This window comes from Mucor velutinosus (genome assembly GCF_035048745.1).
Source record: "Mucor velutinosus strain NIH1002 chromosome Unknown tig00001544, whole genome shotgun sequence".
Lineage (NCBI taxonomy): Eukaryota > Fungi > Mucoromycota > Mucoromycetes > Mucorales > Mucoraceae > Mucor > Mucor velutinosus.
This window is the reverse complement of record NW_027041908.1, coordinates 1,266,598-1,280,537: the sequence shown is the minus strand read 5'-3', so window position 1 is coordinate 1,280,537 and position 13,940 is coordinate 1,266,598. Positions and strand designations below refer to the sequence as shown.

Here is a 13,940-nt window from a genome sequence, read left to right as displayed (position 1 = left end):
CGGGAATTGATGGATTTATAGTAGAGCTATCGTCAAAGGGAACGAGAAACATGATATGTGATTGATGTTATGTCAACAATATTCGCAGTAGTAAGATGTCAAAGCTGTATTTTTTAATTTAAAACAACATTCTTCTCTCATATGCACATTAGAATGCTCTTCTCTTATCATCGACCTTGAATAAATTACTCCAGTTCTCTACTCATATTTCAGAATCATGATGATTTACAAATCGCTATATAAAATAGAGGCTTTATGCTTTTTATTTTGCTAATACATTCAGTTGGCAACCAATTGATTTTTATTAATATAGTCTATCTCGGCTTCAATCCTCCAGCCAATCAGATTGTTTGAAAACTCCGCTGACCTAAAAAAAATTTTGCGAGGGTTTCCCCCTGTTTTGATGTGAGGCAAAATTTTAAGCTCCGCTATATATAGCAATATAGCTGTTGCTATCATCAAATTTCCCTCAGGTGCTAGAGCATGCCTTACTTACACCACCTAGCTTTAGATTCTGGCGTTGAGACTCTCAATCATCACTAAAGTAAGTAGCGATAACCAAGTGGAGGCAGCCTATCTACTTCCTAGCCTCGGATAGAGTCTTGTTGAGCTTCAGTGATAGGCACATCCACCACAACGTAAAAAAGGTATGCTTCAAAGAAACATAAAAATAATAAAAGAAAGAAGAAAAGAACATATTGCTATAGGAATATAATAGTACGTAGGCAAAAAAAAGGGATACTCACACAAAGTGAGTCAAAGAAAAGCATATCACAAATATAACATCAAAGATGTTCAAAACAGCTCGTTGTTGTTGCAACAGAATTGCATACATGAGCAATGTGCTGCATGGTAATAGTCGAATGTAAAGTAACGCAAACACGCACAACTGCAAAAGCAACAGTGGTATAAGTTTGCACTACAACATAATGACTAATGTTGTCCCATGTGAAGCCACAGAGGCAACAAAACCCGCAAAAGAAGAAGAAACCGCAACAAAACAAACATCATGAATGCATTATCATGAGAAAGGAAGCAATAATACAAACGTTCAAAGAAGTTTTATATCATTGCGACCAGAAGAACGAAGATACTTACTACCACCAGAGATAGATCAGATAATGAGCATGCACCAAAGGCAGTAGATCAGGAAAGACCAGTTTAGCAGAAGCCGCAGCAGCAACACCAGTACCATAAAAATCAAAGAACAAACGCCACCAGAAGAGACCAGACAAAGACCAAGCAAGTTCATTATAGCTTACCACCACAACAGGTAGGCGAGATAACACGCAATCACTAAATATAGGCCAGATAACGAGCATGCACCAAAGACAGTAGACCATGGAAAACCAGATTAACAGCAGCGGCAGCAGCAGCAGCAGCGGCAGCAGCAGCAACACCAGCACCGTAGAAAAACCAAGAAACGAACGACACCAGAGACCAGAAAAAAATCAAAGAAGTAACCGTCAGACATGGTAAACCAAAGAAGCAGACAGTAGAGATAGGATAGAAGTAATGGCAGCAGCACCCACTTCAAACAGGCAAAAAAAAAATTATCAAAGCTTAATAGACAAACTCAATTAATGTAAAATTCTACACCTTCCAATGCTCGTTATCAAATGGCACTTACTATATTCCACTTCAAAGAAGCAGTAACAAGTACTTATAACAGTACATGACCGTGTTATCAGAAGCTAAAGTGTTATTTTCAATCAAGAGGTTTCCAAAACCAACATGGTTTTGATACTAGACGCGTTTTGCAAAAAGGGTAAAAAAAAGCGGGGGAATGGAAAAAATGAAGGGGCACCCTACCCGACGTCACGGCCAGCAGATTTGGTCTCAGCCTTCTGCCGTGGCAGCCACAGCTGTAGCACTTTAATTTGAAATTTTGCAGTAGGTATTTTCGTGTTCAAATTTGACTTGATTTCACATTCTTTAAACGTTTTTGCTAAATTTGACTATGAAAACTGTCGTTGTTATACTTTACTTTCTAATGCACATATAAAGAGTCAATGAACGCGCATTGAATGATGCTGGTTACATTCAGCTTTCAGACCGAAAATAATGAGTAATTTTGAAAATATGAAAACCGGTTTTCTGCGAATATGTCAAAATTTAACATATGAAAATCTCATAAAAAAAAGCTTCCGGTGCTGCATTCTATTCTTACGGTCAATTTGGTCTGATATGTATCATAGAAAAAATTTTCATTTTTGGGGTGAAAAACGCGATCGTTTGATTTTCGAGAATTTTCCTTTGCTAATACTCATAAAAAAACAAGGATATTTGTGGGTTTGCAATAACCCAAAAATTTTGAGATAAGGCATCAGTTAGTAAGGCGTACCAAGGGAGAGCCATTTGGCGTTATTCCTAGCGCTCAGAACGCTTTGTGGCATGAGTTATTCGTGCTTGAAAAGGACTACTGTAGGGGGGAAAAACTGTCCCGTTCGTTCAAATAATCTTGACATTTACTCAGTATATTGCCAAAGCTCAGAAAAAAATCCCTTCCATACTGCGTTCGACAGAACAGCTAACAGGAATTACAGCAACATAAAAAACTTATGGTTGGACTATATATTTAATCCCAGTATAACCAACCAAAGTGAGAAGTGTCAAAAATGTTAGGTGGGTAATTCTAGATGATATAAAATAGTTGATATCTTTACTTCCAATAAACGTATCGAAGAGATCTAAAAAACTACCTGCGGTATGCTCAGAATATTTAATACCCGAGGAGCATTTTAAAAATATAAAAGAAGCTAGTTTTTTCTTTATTCTTTGCTTTCTTATTTTTTTCAGAACTTTCATTATGCCTGCTCGTTTAACACAAGATTTACGCAACACTCTCCAATCTTTGCTCCAACGTGGTCTTTCGTTCTTAAAGATAGAATATATGTATCCAGGAGTCGGTAACTGTACTCTCACAAGGCTCAGAAAACTCTATTGCCCTGACTTTGTTATATCAAATGTCATAGCAAGGTCTCACACTAAAGGTTTTAGGCTATTCTTAGGTCCTTTGGGTAAATCATGATTATCATGATTTACAAATCAATTGTTGGGTAGATAGTAAACCTATTTGTATTATAGTTCATCATCATGCTGTAAACCCTAGCATAATGAAAAGTATATAAATGCATCCTTGGGATGCATTCTCAATAAAAGTGTAATTTGGCAGATTCAATTTTACATTGTATTTTGACATAACAGACTTAGCTATACCTGTTGGCGGAAGACCGAAAAAAATTGGTGCTAAAACTATATCCCTAGTGTCAAGAGGACTTCAATCAGGTAATTTAGATAGTCCCGGAGCAGCGCAGGAAAGTTTAAGATTGATGGGTCAAGATATGTCAATTAGTGGCATCCGCAAGTCATTGAGAAGAAATGGTCTTAAATCTCGAAGAAACGCAAAGATCAATTTTGTTAGCAGGACAAACAAGCGGCTTCGATTGGCGTGGGCTAAAAAGCATAGGCATCTTACTATTGCTGTTTGGCGTTGTTCAGTGTTTCCGGATGAAACAAAAGTAAACATTTGGGGCTTAGATGGTAATTCGTTTTACTGGACGAATGGTGGCCGAATCATGCAGCCGTATCAAGTCAAGTCTCAGATGCAGGGAAATAACAATAGAGTCATGTTCTGGAGTTGCATAACAGCGGAGGGACTAGGTTATGGTACTACCATTATCGAAGGCTCAATAAACTCGGGCTTGTATGTCGATATTCTGAAGACATCATTGGACGACACTCTTGAGCACTTTGGGAAGACACTTTCTGATGTGCGATTTCAACAAGACAAAGCAACACCACATATCTCGAACATTACTAAGCGATGGTTCACCGACAATGGTTCAACCTAGACAAAAATATGAATTGTCCAACCCAAAGTGCCGATCTTAGTCCCATTGAACATGTATGGCATCTCCTAAAGCTTCGTTTTGGTAAGTGTTCCACTAGACCCTCTACAAAAGAAGAACTAAAGCGGCGTATTAACATAGAATGGCACAAAATAACAAAAAAAGAGTGCCAAAAATATATTGATAGTATGCCTGCCCAAATCAAGGCTGTCATCAAGAGCAAAGGTGGTTCAACTCACTATTAATGATTTTATAATAAAATGTACATTCTTTTATATTTATTTTTTAAACAATAAAATCATTCGATTTTAGTTTTTGAAAAATTCATGATTATGTATAGATAGCACTACTTTCTCTCATTCAAGCGATATATATCTCGACTTTGTATCCAAAGAAATGACTAAAAACTAATGCAGAAAGACAAAATTTTAAACGAACGAGGCAGTTTTTCCCCTAAAATAGTTTGCACAGAATTTGGCCTAAGAATAAGGCATAGTAGTTTGTTTTGTGAAGTAAGTAAGTAGATTACAGCTCTGTCTAATGTCTCTGAAGTTCCGCATTGTACGAAAGCTAATTTCTAAAGAATAGGCGCAGTTATTGTACTTTGAAGATACAAACCTTTGTTGGACGTTTTGGCGTAGGAATACATTTGATGGAAAACAAAACTAGAGAGGATACAGATTTGTGAAATTGAGCTTGTGGTGCCTATTATTGCCGTGCGACGGCCAACGAAATAATAGATGTAGAAGAAGAATGGGGGAACATCAAGGAAGGATATTTAATTACATAGTTATATGACTGCTTGGAAGAAATGTATGTTACAAGCATGGTTTATAAACAGATGTGCAGTGAAATCGGGTTTAAGGGATTTTATAAAAAAAAATAAAGCAATGATTTATCAGAAATAAATTATTTATAAAAGAGTATGAAATTAATCAGGTAAAGAATATCGTTTATTACATTGAAAATACGAGGGTTTATATACTATTTGAATTGAGGAATTTGATGCGAGGATAAGGTATTAGATAGGTTGATTTGGGTGATAGGATAATAAATCCAATCCATTATCCTGAACATGCCATGATATGGATCGTAACTGAATCCTGTTTCATGTCAAAGTCTATGATCTGATGTGACCGGTGCTTGAACTGCTTGTTTCTACGCATTTGGAGATCCGGTTTAGAAATGATACATCAGTACACATGCGAAGGCTAAACGGAGATTGAATCTTTATTGTTCTGGATGATGGTCCATGAGCTTTCTAAATCTATCGACCTAAAACTATTTGATTCTTGAAAGTAAACACCCCTTCAAACTTATATGAAACTTGTAGAGAATTCAAAGCAAAATACAATGGTATTTATATCAAGTGTCTGGTGTACATTGTTCACCAAATATTTGGTACAATTGTTTTTGCGATTTTTTGACTGCTTTCTAAAGATTAATTACTATCTGTCATCAAAACATATTGTTAAGCATTACTAATCATTGTAGACCAGAACATATCCTACCGAATGAGCTATTGCTTGAAGCTCTGGCATAACTCTATCATGAAATATTGACAATATTGTCCTGACCAAAAAAAGGTCACCAGATTTTTTGCTTGCTATCACAGGCAGATTTTGAAGCAAAATCAATGATTTTGCATGCTAGCATTTTTTGAACATACCTCGACAAATACTAACCGGATTCGCACAAAACAAAGACCATTCAATAGCTCTACATTAGATCCATCATAATGTAAGGGTTTCAAGTACCAGATGTACGTTTTCTTTATAAATTTGCTGAAAAATATAAATTTTATGAGCTACAAGCTGATATATTCAACACGGTGCTAGATAACTAAAGTCATACAAATGAATGTATCAGTAAATTATCAGTTTATCATTCTGTGCAAAATTAAGACGATCCTTTATTAAATGAATTGTGTGGTCCCATTTATATCTTTGTGAATAATGTCAAATCCTGAGGTGTAAAGACAAGTGTGATGATCCAGTAGATTTTTGTAAATGATATGTGTAGATAATCTACAGTTAAGTGTAATTGTAACCGTTCTTGTATGTCATTGAATTAAATGGTATTGTTTCAGTAATAGTCATCCTACTAGTTGACTATTTGTTGGGTCTTGATGTGCGTGTAGACTGTAGTTTGATGTGCGTTTAGTAGTGTATGTAAAAACCGATGGGATGTTGATGGGTTGTATTAGGTGTAATATAATGGATTATGGTGTGAATTGCATCAAATGAAAATAAGAAACCAAATTTACTGCTTTATTATGGCTTTTCACGTCTGCTTCCTTAGGGTTATTATACCTGTTTAAGGTCAAGGTTAGCAAATGTTGCCTTGACACCACAAATCACTTAATCCACAGCTAAGTATAGCAGGTATAACATCATTAAAATTAGATGCAGTGTGTTCTTGGGACAAGGGCTTGCAGTCTCTAATTTGCTACTACGACGCTTTTATGTTCAAGGCTTCCAGTATTTATTACTTGCACATTCATCTCGCTACGCTCGATGTCGGCGTCGCCCTGCGGGCTCTCATCGAAGCCGTTTTAAATCAGACATTATAACATTTTGGTATATCAAGTAGATTTTAAACAATTTATTGTTAGTTAGTAACAGAAAGGTTGTATCAGAGCCAGGAGAAGGAGAGGAGGTATCTCCGTTAGTATCCTTTTTGCTTACGTTGATATTAAACAAAGCCTATTATTGGGACAATGCGAAAGAAATTCAAATTTTATGCAGTATTTGTATATCACAAATGCCATTTTTTGATAATAGAACTGTCATATCATTCACTGCTGCTGATGCTCTTAATAAGATGGCGACATAAAGCTGGTCATAAGTAAATAAAGGACTTGTGTAAGATCTACAACGACTTTTTTGAGATGTTGACATTGCAATAGGCTCGCTTGTAACAAAAGCACCCAAAAAAGTGTTTGGGTTAAGCAATTACCCTTTCAATTCCATGATCCCCATTTTATCAACATCGCAATCATCATTATCATCAACAGAAAAGCATTTAGGTCAGCCATCAGCAATGCCGCCGCCAAAATTAATTCAACCTCAGCTTATTTTTTTCTGCTCAAGATTGGACAGATTTCGCCTTTTTTCGACTTCTTTAATCTATCTTTTGGTATTCGACTATATGAACTGTGATAATCACCCTACGCTTCCTAATACATTCTTGAGGTACTTTTCAAGGCGCTTCCGATGGTGCTAACTGTAATAAGTGTTTTGATTGAAACTATTGAGCAATTCAATAAAATCTGAAATGAGGTTTTTAGCAAAAATAGCCATATTTTGTATATGAAAGCCTCATAACAGTGGTTTCAGAGGTTGCTATGGATCGAGAGAAACATTTTGATTTGATATATGCCATAGTAAAAGTCTTTATTTTCAAGGCGGAAAATGCGATCCTTTGATTTTCGTAAAAAACCATGAGGGGTACCTCATGCTTTTTGGTTGATTTTTGGCCATATTTTTTAGGTTTTCAAAAAGTTGAGCAAAGGTGTCAGAAAGTTACTACTACTCAAGTGCAATTGTTTAGCGTTATTCCGGTGGCTCAGAAATGTCTACATGTCAAGATATGAAGGCTTGGAAACTGTCCAATTTGGTTATGTTTATGCTTTATAGCTTTTATTTACACAGCATGAACCACATCTTTAGTAGCTAAAGCCGTCTGGAAGGGCAGTTCTGCAACCTGTGCAGCTTGTAATTTCAACAGGAGACATATTGATTTTGTAAGACTAATTCATACGAATTTTGATGCCCTATGTTGCTGGTAAGCTTATTATTAACAATGCAAATGAGAACCCGAATTTGCTGCTTGAACACTATGGTTGTACACCTTTGCTTGGCTACGGTAAAATCGATTAGGACTAATATTAACAGGTGTTGAATTAGATGCAATATCACTACACTTGACGACGGTGTCACCCTGCGGGCTGTCGCCGTAGACATTCCAAATCATTAACAGTAATAAACACAGCTATAAATGTAGGTTTTAAACAATCCATTATTAATAAAGAAGGAGAGAAATCGAATTTACTACTAAGATACTACGATTTTGCATATTCGCTTCGCAACAATCAAGCCCTCGTATAGATCAATACTATGAAAGGCTGGACTGGATTATATGTGATTACAACACGTAGAAAGACATGGCTTACAAATTTACTGAGTTTATTAGAGATGCATGCATTGAATACCCCAAAGAGTAGCACACATTATTATGTTGCCTTTGTTGCAGAAGCGGGCCCATACTGTTTAATTTCATTAATAGGATGCTATCTGTTGCACGGCATGAGATAGTAAAAAGATAACATACATGAAAAATTGTCTTTTAATACTATACGATACAATGTTTGCCACAATATTCATTAGATACTGTTTCTCAATCGCTTGATGACCGTGTGAAATATACAAAATAATCCAATCAGACTGCAGATAATAATCTTCATAAACTGCTACTGTAGTGGAATTAGGTTCTCGAAACTTTGTGGTACTATATTCGCTTTTACTATGCCATCGCGTTGTTGAACAGTTCGTAATATATGAATGTTATTTTGAATGTGTACTAGAGCTGATTCGTTTAAAAGTTACTGGCAGATAAATGTAAGATTATCAAAAAGTTTCCGCATAGAATGTTACAAAGTGTTTTTTTATTTAATGGTGTTGTGAGTATAAGTAACAGATTTAGATAAATGTATATGTCTCAGCAGTATAAGTGAGAAAAAAAAATAACCTTTATTATTTTTGATATTCATATTAACTATAAAAGTTACTAACAAAGTCTGTGTGCACCTGTGTCGTGTGTATAGGTATAGTTTTAGAGTAGACTTAGATAAATGTATATAAAAGAATAGAATTGAGATATAAGATGATCTTTATTGTTTTGCAAACTAAGTTGATATTTATACTAAATTAAAAAAAGTTACACACAAAGTCTGTGTGTACCTGACACCTGCCAATGAAAAAAAAAGGGGGGGAGCTTGCTTCTTTTATACTGACGCCGAAAGCTCACGTCTGGGCCACACTTCTTTATATAAAGACGCTGATGGTCTCACGTCTGATATTTAACTAACATTGAATTCTTATATATGGTGAGAAAATCTTAGTATTGTCAAATTGTGGTTTCTTTTAAATATATCACATTTTCGTGGGTAAGAATGTAATGAATTGAAAAGTTTGAAATTGATTTGATCGAATTGACTATTCCCAATAACGGAAAATAATTTAGTTAAAATGTAATGGCAGAAGGTTCTTTAAACTATTCCGGTAATATGAGTATTGCTGGTTGCTGGCTAGCAAATTCAGAGTGAATTCTTTTGGAGTTGTACTGTATAAACGTGCATTCAACTACTATCAAGGTAAGCTCTAGGCCATGGTATGGTATAGCACCACGGAGGTTTCATATATCGGATACTGGAAAATATGAACACAAAAGCGCCATCGTAGTTAATCAAAGATTAAAGGCTCTTCTTCCAAGAACATAGCGTATCTGATCAAGTGATTTCTTGTTTGCTATTTGGCTATGGATTGCGTGATATGTTGTTTCAAGGCAACACTTGTTGGTATCATTGGCCTTGAGGGGGTTATACCGTAGTCAAACGAAGGTGAATGGCCATTACAGTCCAGCATTTAATCCAACTTTTGTTAGCATTAATTTATATAAGGTTTTATCTAGGGAGGCGAAGGTGCAATACCAAAATAGTATTCAAGCATCTGGCCCAATACATGATAACAGCGATTTTAAAGGTGGTTTTACCGTAGCGAAGCCAAAATGTAAAGGCTTGGTGTTTAAATAGCATATTCGGTTTCTCATTTCCATTATCATTTTGAACTGGTTTTACAAGCTCATCGTCTATCAATCCATGACAACTGGGAAAGAATTGTACCTGTGGAATACATCCACTATGATCTGCATTCCGACAGTTCGTCCAGTTACCAGATTTAGATATAAACTATATGTACACTGGATTAGATGTACGATATCGATTTATACTGTAAGAAGATATGGACTTCAGAGACGCTACTAGTACTATAAGATATAGGCTATATAAGATATAGGCTATAGATGGCACCACGGACATGAATGGCGCTATAGACTTATACTTGTATTCCGACATTGACTACGGATGTTTACCATAACTGGATAGGCACCAAGATTAATTCAATATGAGCTTGTTGCTTCAGATGTGCACTTTATGATCCACGCTATAAGACACATGCTTATATCCGTGATACTAGCTACAGATACTTTATGTACTACAGATCACTAATCTAAAATATATATACTGGAAAACTATGAAAAAAAGTAGGCAAGCCAATCGTATCCTTTAAAAATTTGATAGTATTGAAAGCCAGAACAAAGGTGAGCATAACCACCGGCGAAGCCGGCAATGGGGAGGGGGTTTGGTGGAGGGGCTTAGCTTCTCCACCAAGAACATAACAATGCATCTAACTTAGCACTTGATGACATTGATTTATAGAGAAGGTTTACCTTAGCGAAGCAAAGGTGTAAAGAATCTAATCAAATATTAGGTAGCATTGAGATATAGGGGGGTATACCGTAGCAAATCAAAAGTGCAAGGCCAAGGTAGTTATGCGTCTAATCCAACACTTGGTAAACATTGATCTATATGAGGGCTTGATTGTAGCGAAGAGAATATGCAAAACCATAGTATATATTAGTAAGCAGCAATTTCAAGCTTTTATTTCAATTGTTAATAAGCTTATTACCAGCAACATAACACATCAAAATTTGCATGAATTAGCTTTGACAAAATCAATATGCCTTCTATTCGAATTAAAAATTGCACAGACTGCGCAACTACCCTTCCAGAAAATTTCAGCTACCCGAGATGTGGTTCATAAAGTGTAAATAAAAGCTATAAAGCATAAACATAACCAAATTTGATTGCTTTCATGCCTTTATATCTTGACATGTAGACCTTTTCGAGCCACCAGAATAACGCCAAACAATTGCACTTTAGTAGTAGTAACTTTCTGACACCTTTACTTGACTTTTTGAAGACCCAAAAAAACATGGTCAAAAATCGATCAAAAAGCATGAGGGGTACCTCATGATTTTCATCGAAAACCAAACGATCACATTTTTCAGCTTGAAAATGAAGACTTTTACTATGGTATACGAGCCATTCAGCACTTCGGGTGGTTTCCTGACCTACGCTTCGCTTCGGTGGAAACCAACCTACGTTCAAACGTCTCGTTAAGTTAAAATGTTTGTCTCATCCCAAAGCAACTTTTGAAACCATTTTTATGAGGTCTTTATATGCAAAATTTGGACATTTTGGCCCAAAACCTTATTTCAGATTTTTTTGGAATTGCTCATTAAATTCAGTCAAAACATCTATTTTACTTGACATCATTGGAAGCGCCTTGAAAAGTGCTCCAAGAGTGTATTAAAGAGCGTAGGGTAATCATCACAGTTTATATAGTCGAATACCAAAAAATAGATTAAAGAAGTTGTGAAAAGACGAAATCTGTCCAATCTTGAACAGAAAAAATAAACTGAGCTTGAATTGATTTTGGCGGCGGCATTGCTGCTGGCTGACCAAAATGCCTTTCTGTTGATGGCAATGATGATTGTGATGCAGATTAATTAGGGATTATGAATTTAAAAGAACAATCACTTAGCTTGAATCCTTTTTTATTTGGTTTTTTTGCGAGTTTTTCCCTATATAGGTGTCTTTTGCAATGATAACCTCTAAAAAAAATCGCTGTAGATCTCATAAAAGTCCTGTGTTAACGCATGGCCAGCTCTGTGTCGCCATCTCAAGAGCAGCATCCGCGAATGGTATCACAGTTCTGCCGCCAGAAAATGCGACTCGGACGGAGGATGTAGTAAACCAGAAGGCTTATAATAATAAAACGTAAATGCTCCATAAAAAATATTGATTTGTACCTCCAAAGTTCTGATGTTTAAATCAAGCTTCATGCCTAATATAGTCATTATTTAAAATGTACTTTTATAGCAGAGTTTTACTATCTCTTCTGATTTAAAACGTCTTCGGTGAGAGCCAGCAGGGCGACGCCGTCATCGAGCGTAGCTAGATGGATCGGCTAGATAGTAATAACATACCGGTAATTGATGCTGAAGTACTAACACTAATACTGAAATAGCGCCTTTAAAAAACAAAAACCTAAGCCCCACTAGTATTAGAATAAAAGCGATTATGATTTAAAAATTGAATACTCTGCATTGACGAGCATCAAGGTCATCTTGCAGAACGTTAAGCTACTTACTTTACAAAACAAACTATTACGCGTTATTCTTAGGCCAAATTCTGTGCAAACTAGTCCTTTTCAAGCACGAATAACTCATGCCACAAAGCGTTCTGAGCGCTAGGAATAACGCCAAATGGCTCTCCTTTGGTACGCCTTACTAACTGATGCCTTATCTCAAAATTTTTGGGTTATTGCAAACCCACAAATATCCTTGTTTTTTTATGAGTATTAGCAAAGGAAAATTCTCGAAAATCAAACGATCGCGTTTTTCACCCCAAAAATGAAAATTTTTTCTATGATACATATCAGACCAAATTGACCGTAAGAATAGAATGCAACACCGGAAGCTCTTTTTATGAGATTTTCATATGTTAAATTTTGACATATTCGCAGAAAACCGGTTTTCATATTTTCTCAAATTACTCATTATTTTCGGTCTGAAAGCTGAATGTAACCAGCATCATTCAATGCGCGTTTATTGACTCTTTATATGTGCATTAGAAAGTAAAGTATAACAACGACAGTTTTCATAGTCAAATATAGCAAAAACTTTTAAAGAATATGAAATCAAGTCAAATTTGAACACGAAAATACCTACTGCACAATTTCAAATTAAAGTGCTACAGCTGCGGCTGCCACGGCAGAAGGCTGAGGCCAAATCTGCTGGCCATGACGTCGGGTAGGGCACCCTTTCATTTTTTCCATTCCCCCCGCTCTTTTTTTTTACCCTTTTTGCAAAACGCGTTTAGTATCAAAACCATGGTGGTTTTGGAAACCTCTTGATTGAAAATAACACTTTAGCTTCTGATAACACGGCCATGTACTGTTATAAGTACTTGTTACTGCTTCTTTGAAGTGGAATATAGTAAGTACCATTTGATTACGATTATTGGAAGGTGTAGAATTTTACATTAATTGAGTTTGTCTATTAGGTTTTGATAATTTTTTTTGTCTGTTTGAAGTGGGTGCTGCTGCCATTACTTCTATCCTATCTCTACTGTCTGCTTCTTTGGTTTACCATGTCTGACGGTTACTTCTTTGGTTTTTTTCTGGTCTCTGGTGTCGTTCGTTTTTTGGTTTTTCTACGGTGCTGGTGTTGCTGCTGCTGCCGCTGCTGTTAATCTGGTCTTCCCTGGTCTACTGTCTTTGGTGCATGCTCGTTATCTGGCCTATATCTAGTGATTGCGTGTTATCTCGCCTACCTGTTTTGGTGGTAAGCTATAATGAACTTGCTTGGTCTTTGTCTGGTCTCTTCTGGTGGCGTTTGTTCTTTGGTTTCTCTATGGTGCTGGTGTTGCTGCTGCGGCTTCTGCTAAACTGGTCTTTCCTGATCTACTGTCTTTGGTGCATGCTCATTATCTGATCTATCTCTGGTGATAGTAAGTATCTTCGTTCTTCTGGTCGCAATGATATAAAACTTCTTTGAACGTTTATATTATTGCTTTCTTTCTCATGATAATGCATTCATGATGTTTGTTTTGTTGCGGTTTCTTCTTCTTTTGCGGGTTTTGTTGCCTCTGTGGCTTCACATGGGACAACATTAGTCATTATGTTGTAGTGCAAACTTATACCACTGTTGCTTTTGCAGTTGTGCGTGTTTGCGTTACTTTACATTCGACTATTACCATGCAGCACATTGCTCATGTATGCAATTCTGTTGCAACAACAACGAGCTGTTTTGAACATCTTTGATGTTATATTTGTGATATGCTTTTCTTTGACTCACTTTGTGTGAGTATCCCTTTTTTTTGCCTACGTACTACTATATTCCTATAGCAATATGTTCTTTTCTTCTTTCTTTTATTATTTTTATGTTTCTTTGAAGCATACCTTT

General features: G+C 36.2%; 1 protein-coding gene across 1 annotated transcript; it reads left to right on the top strand.

Annotated features, from left to right (window-relative positions):
* Nucleotides 1–3,332: 3,332 nt before the first annotated feature.
* ATC70_005724 (uncharacterized protein) lies at nt 3,333–3,854 on the top strand (the record flags this gene model as incomplete). The annotated part of the gene is made up of 1 exon (XM_064825008.1): nt 3,333–3,854. One exon carries the CDS (start codon nt 3,333–3,335, stop codon nt 3,852–3,854), a length of 522 nt encoding a protein of 173 aa, XP_064680385.1.
* Nucleotides 3,855–13,940: the final 10,086 nt, after the last annotated feature.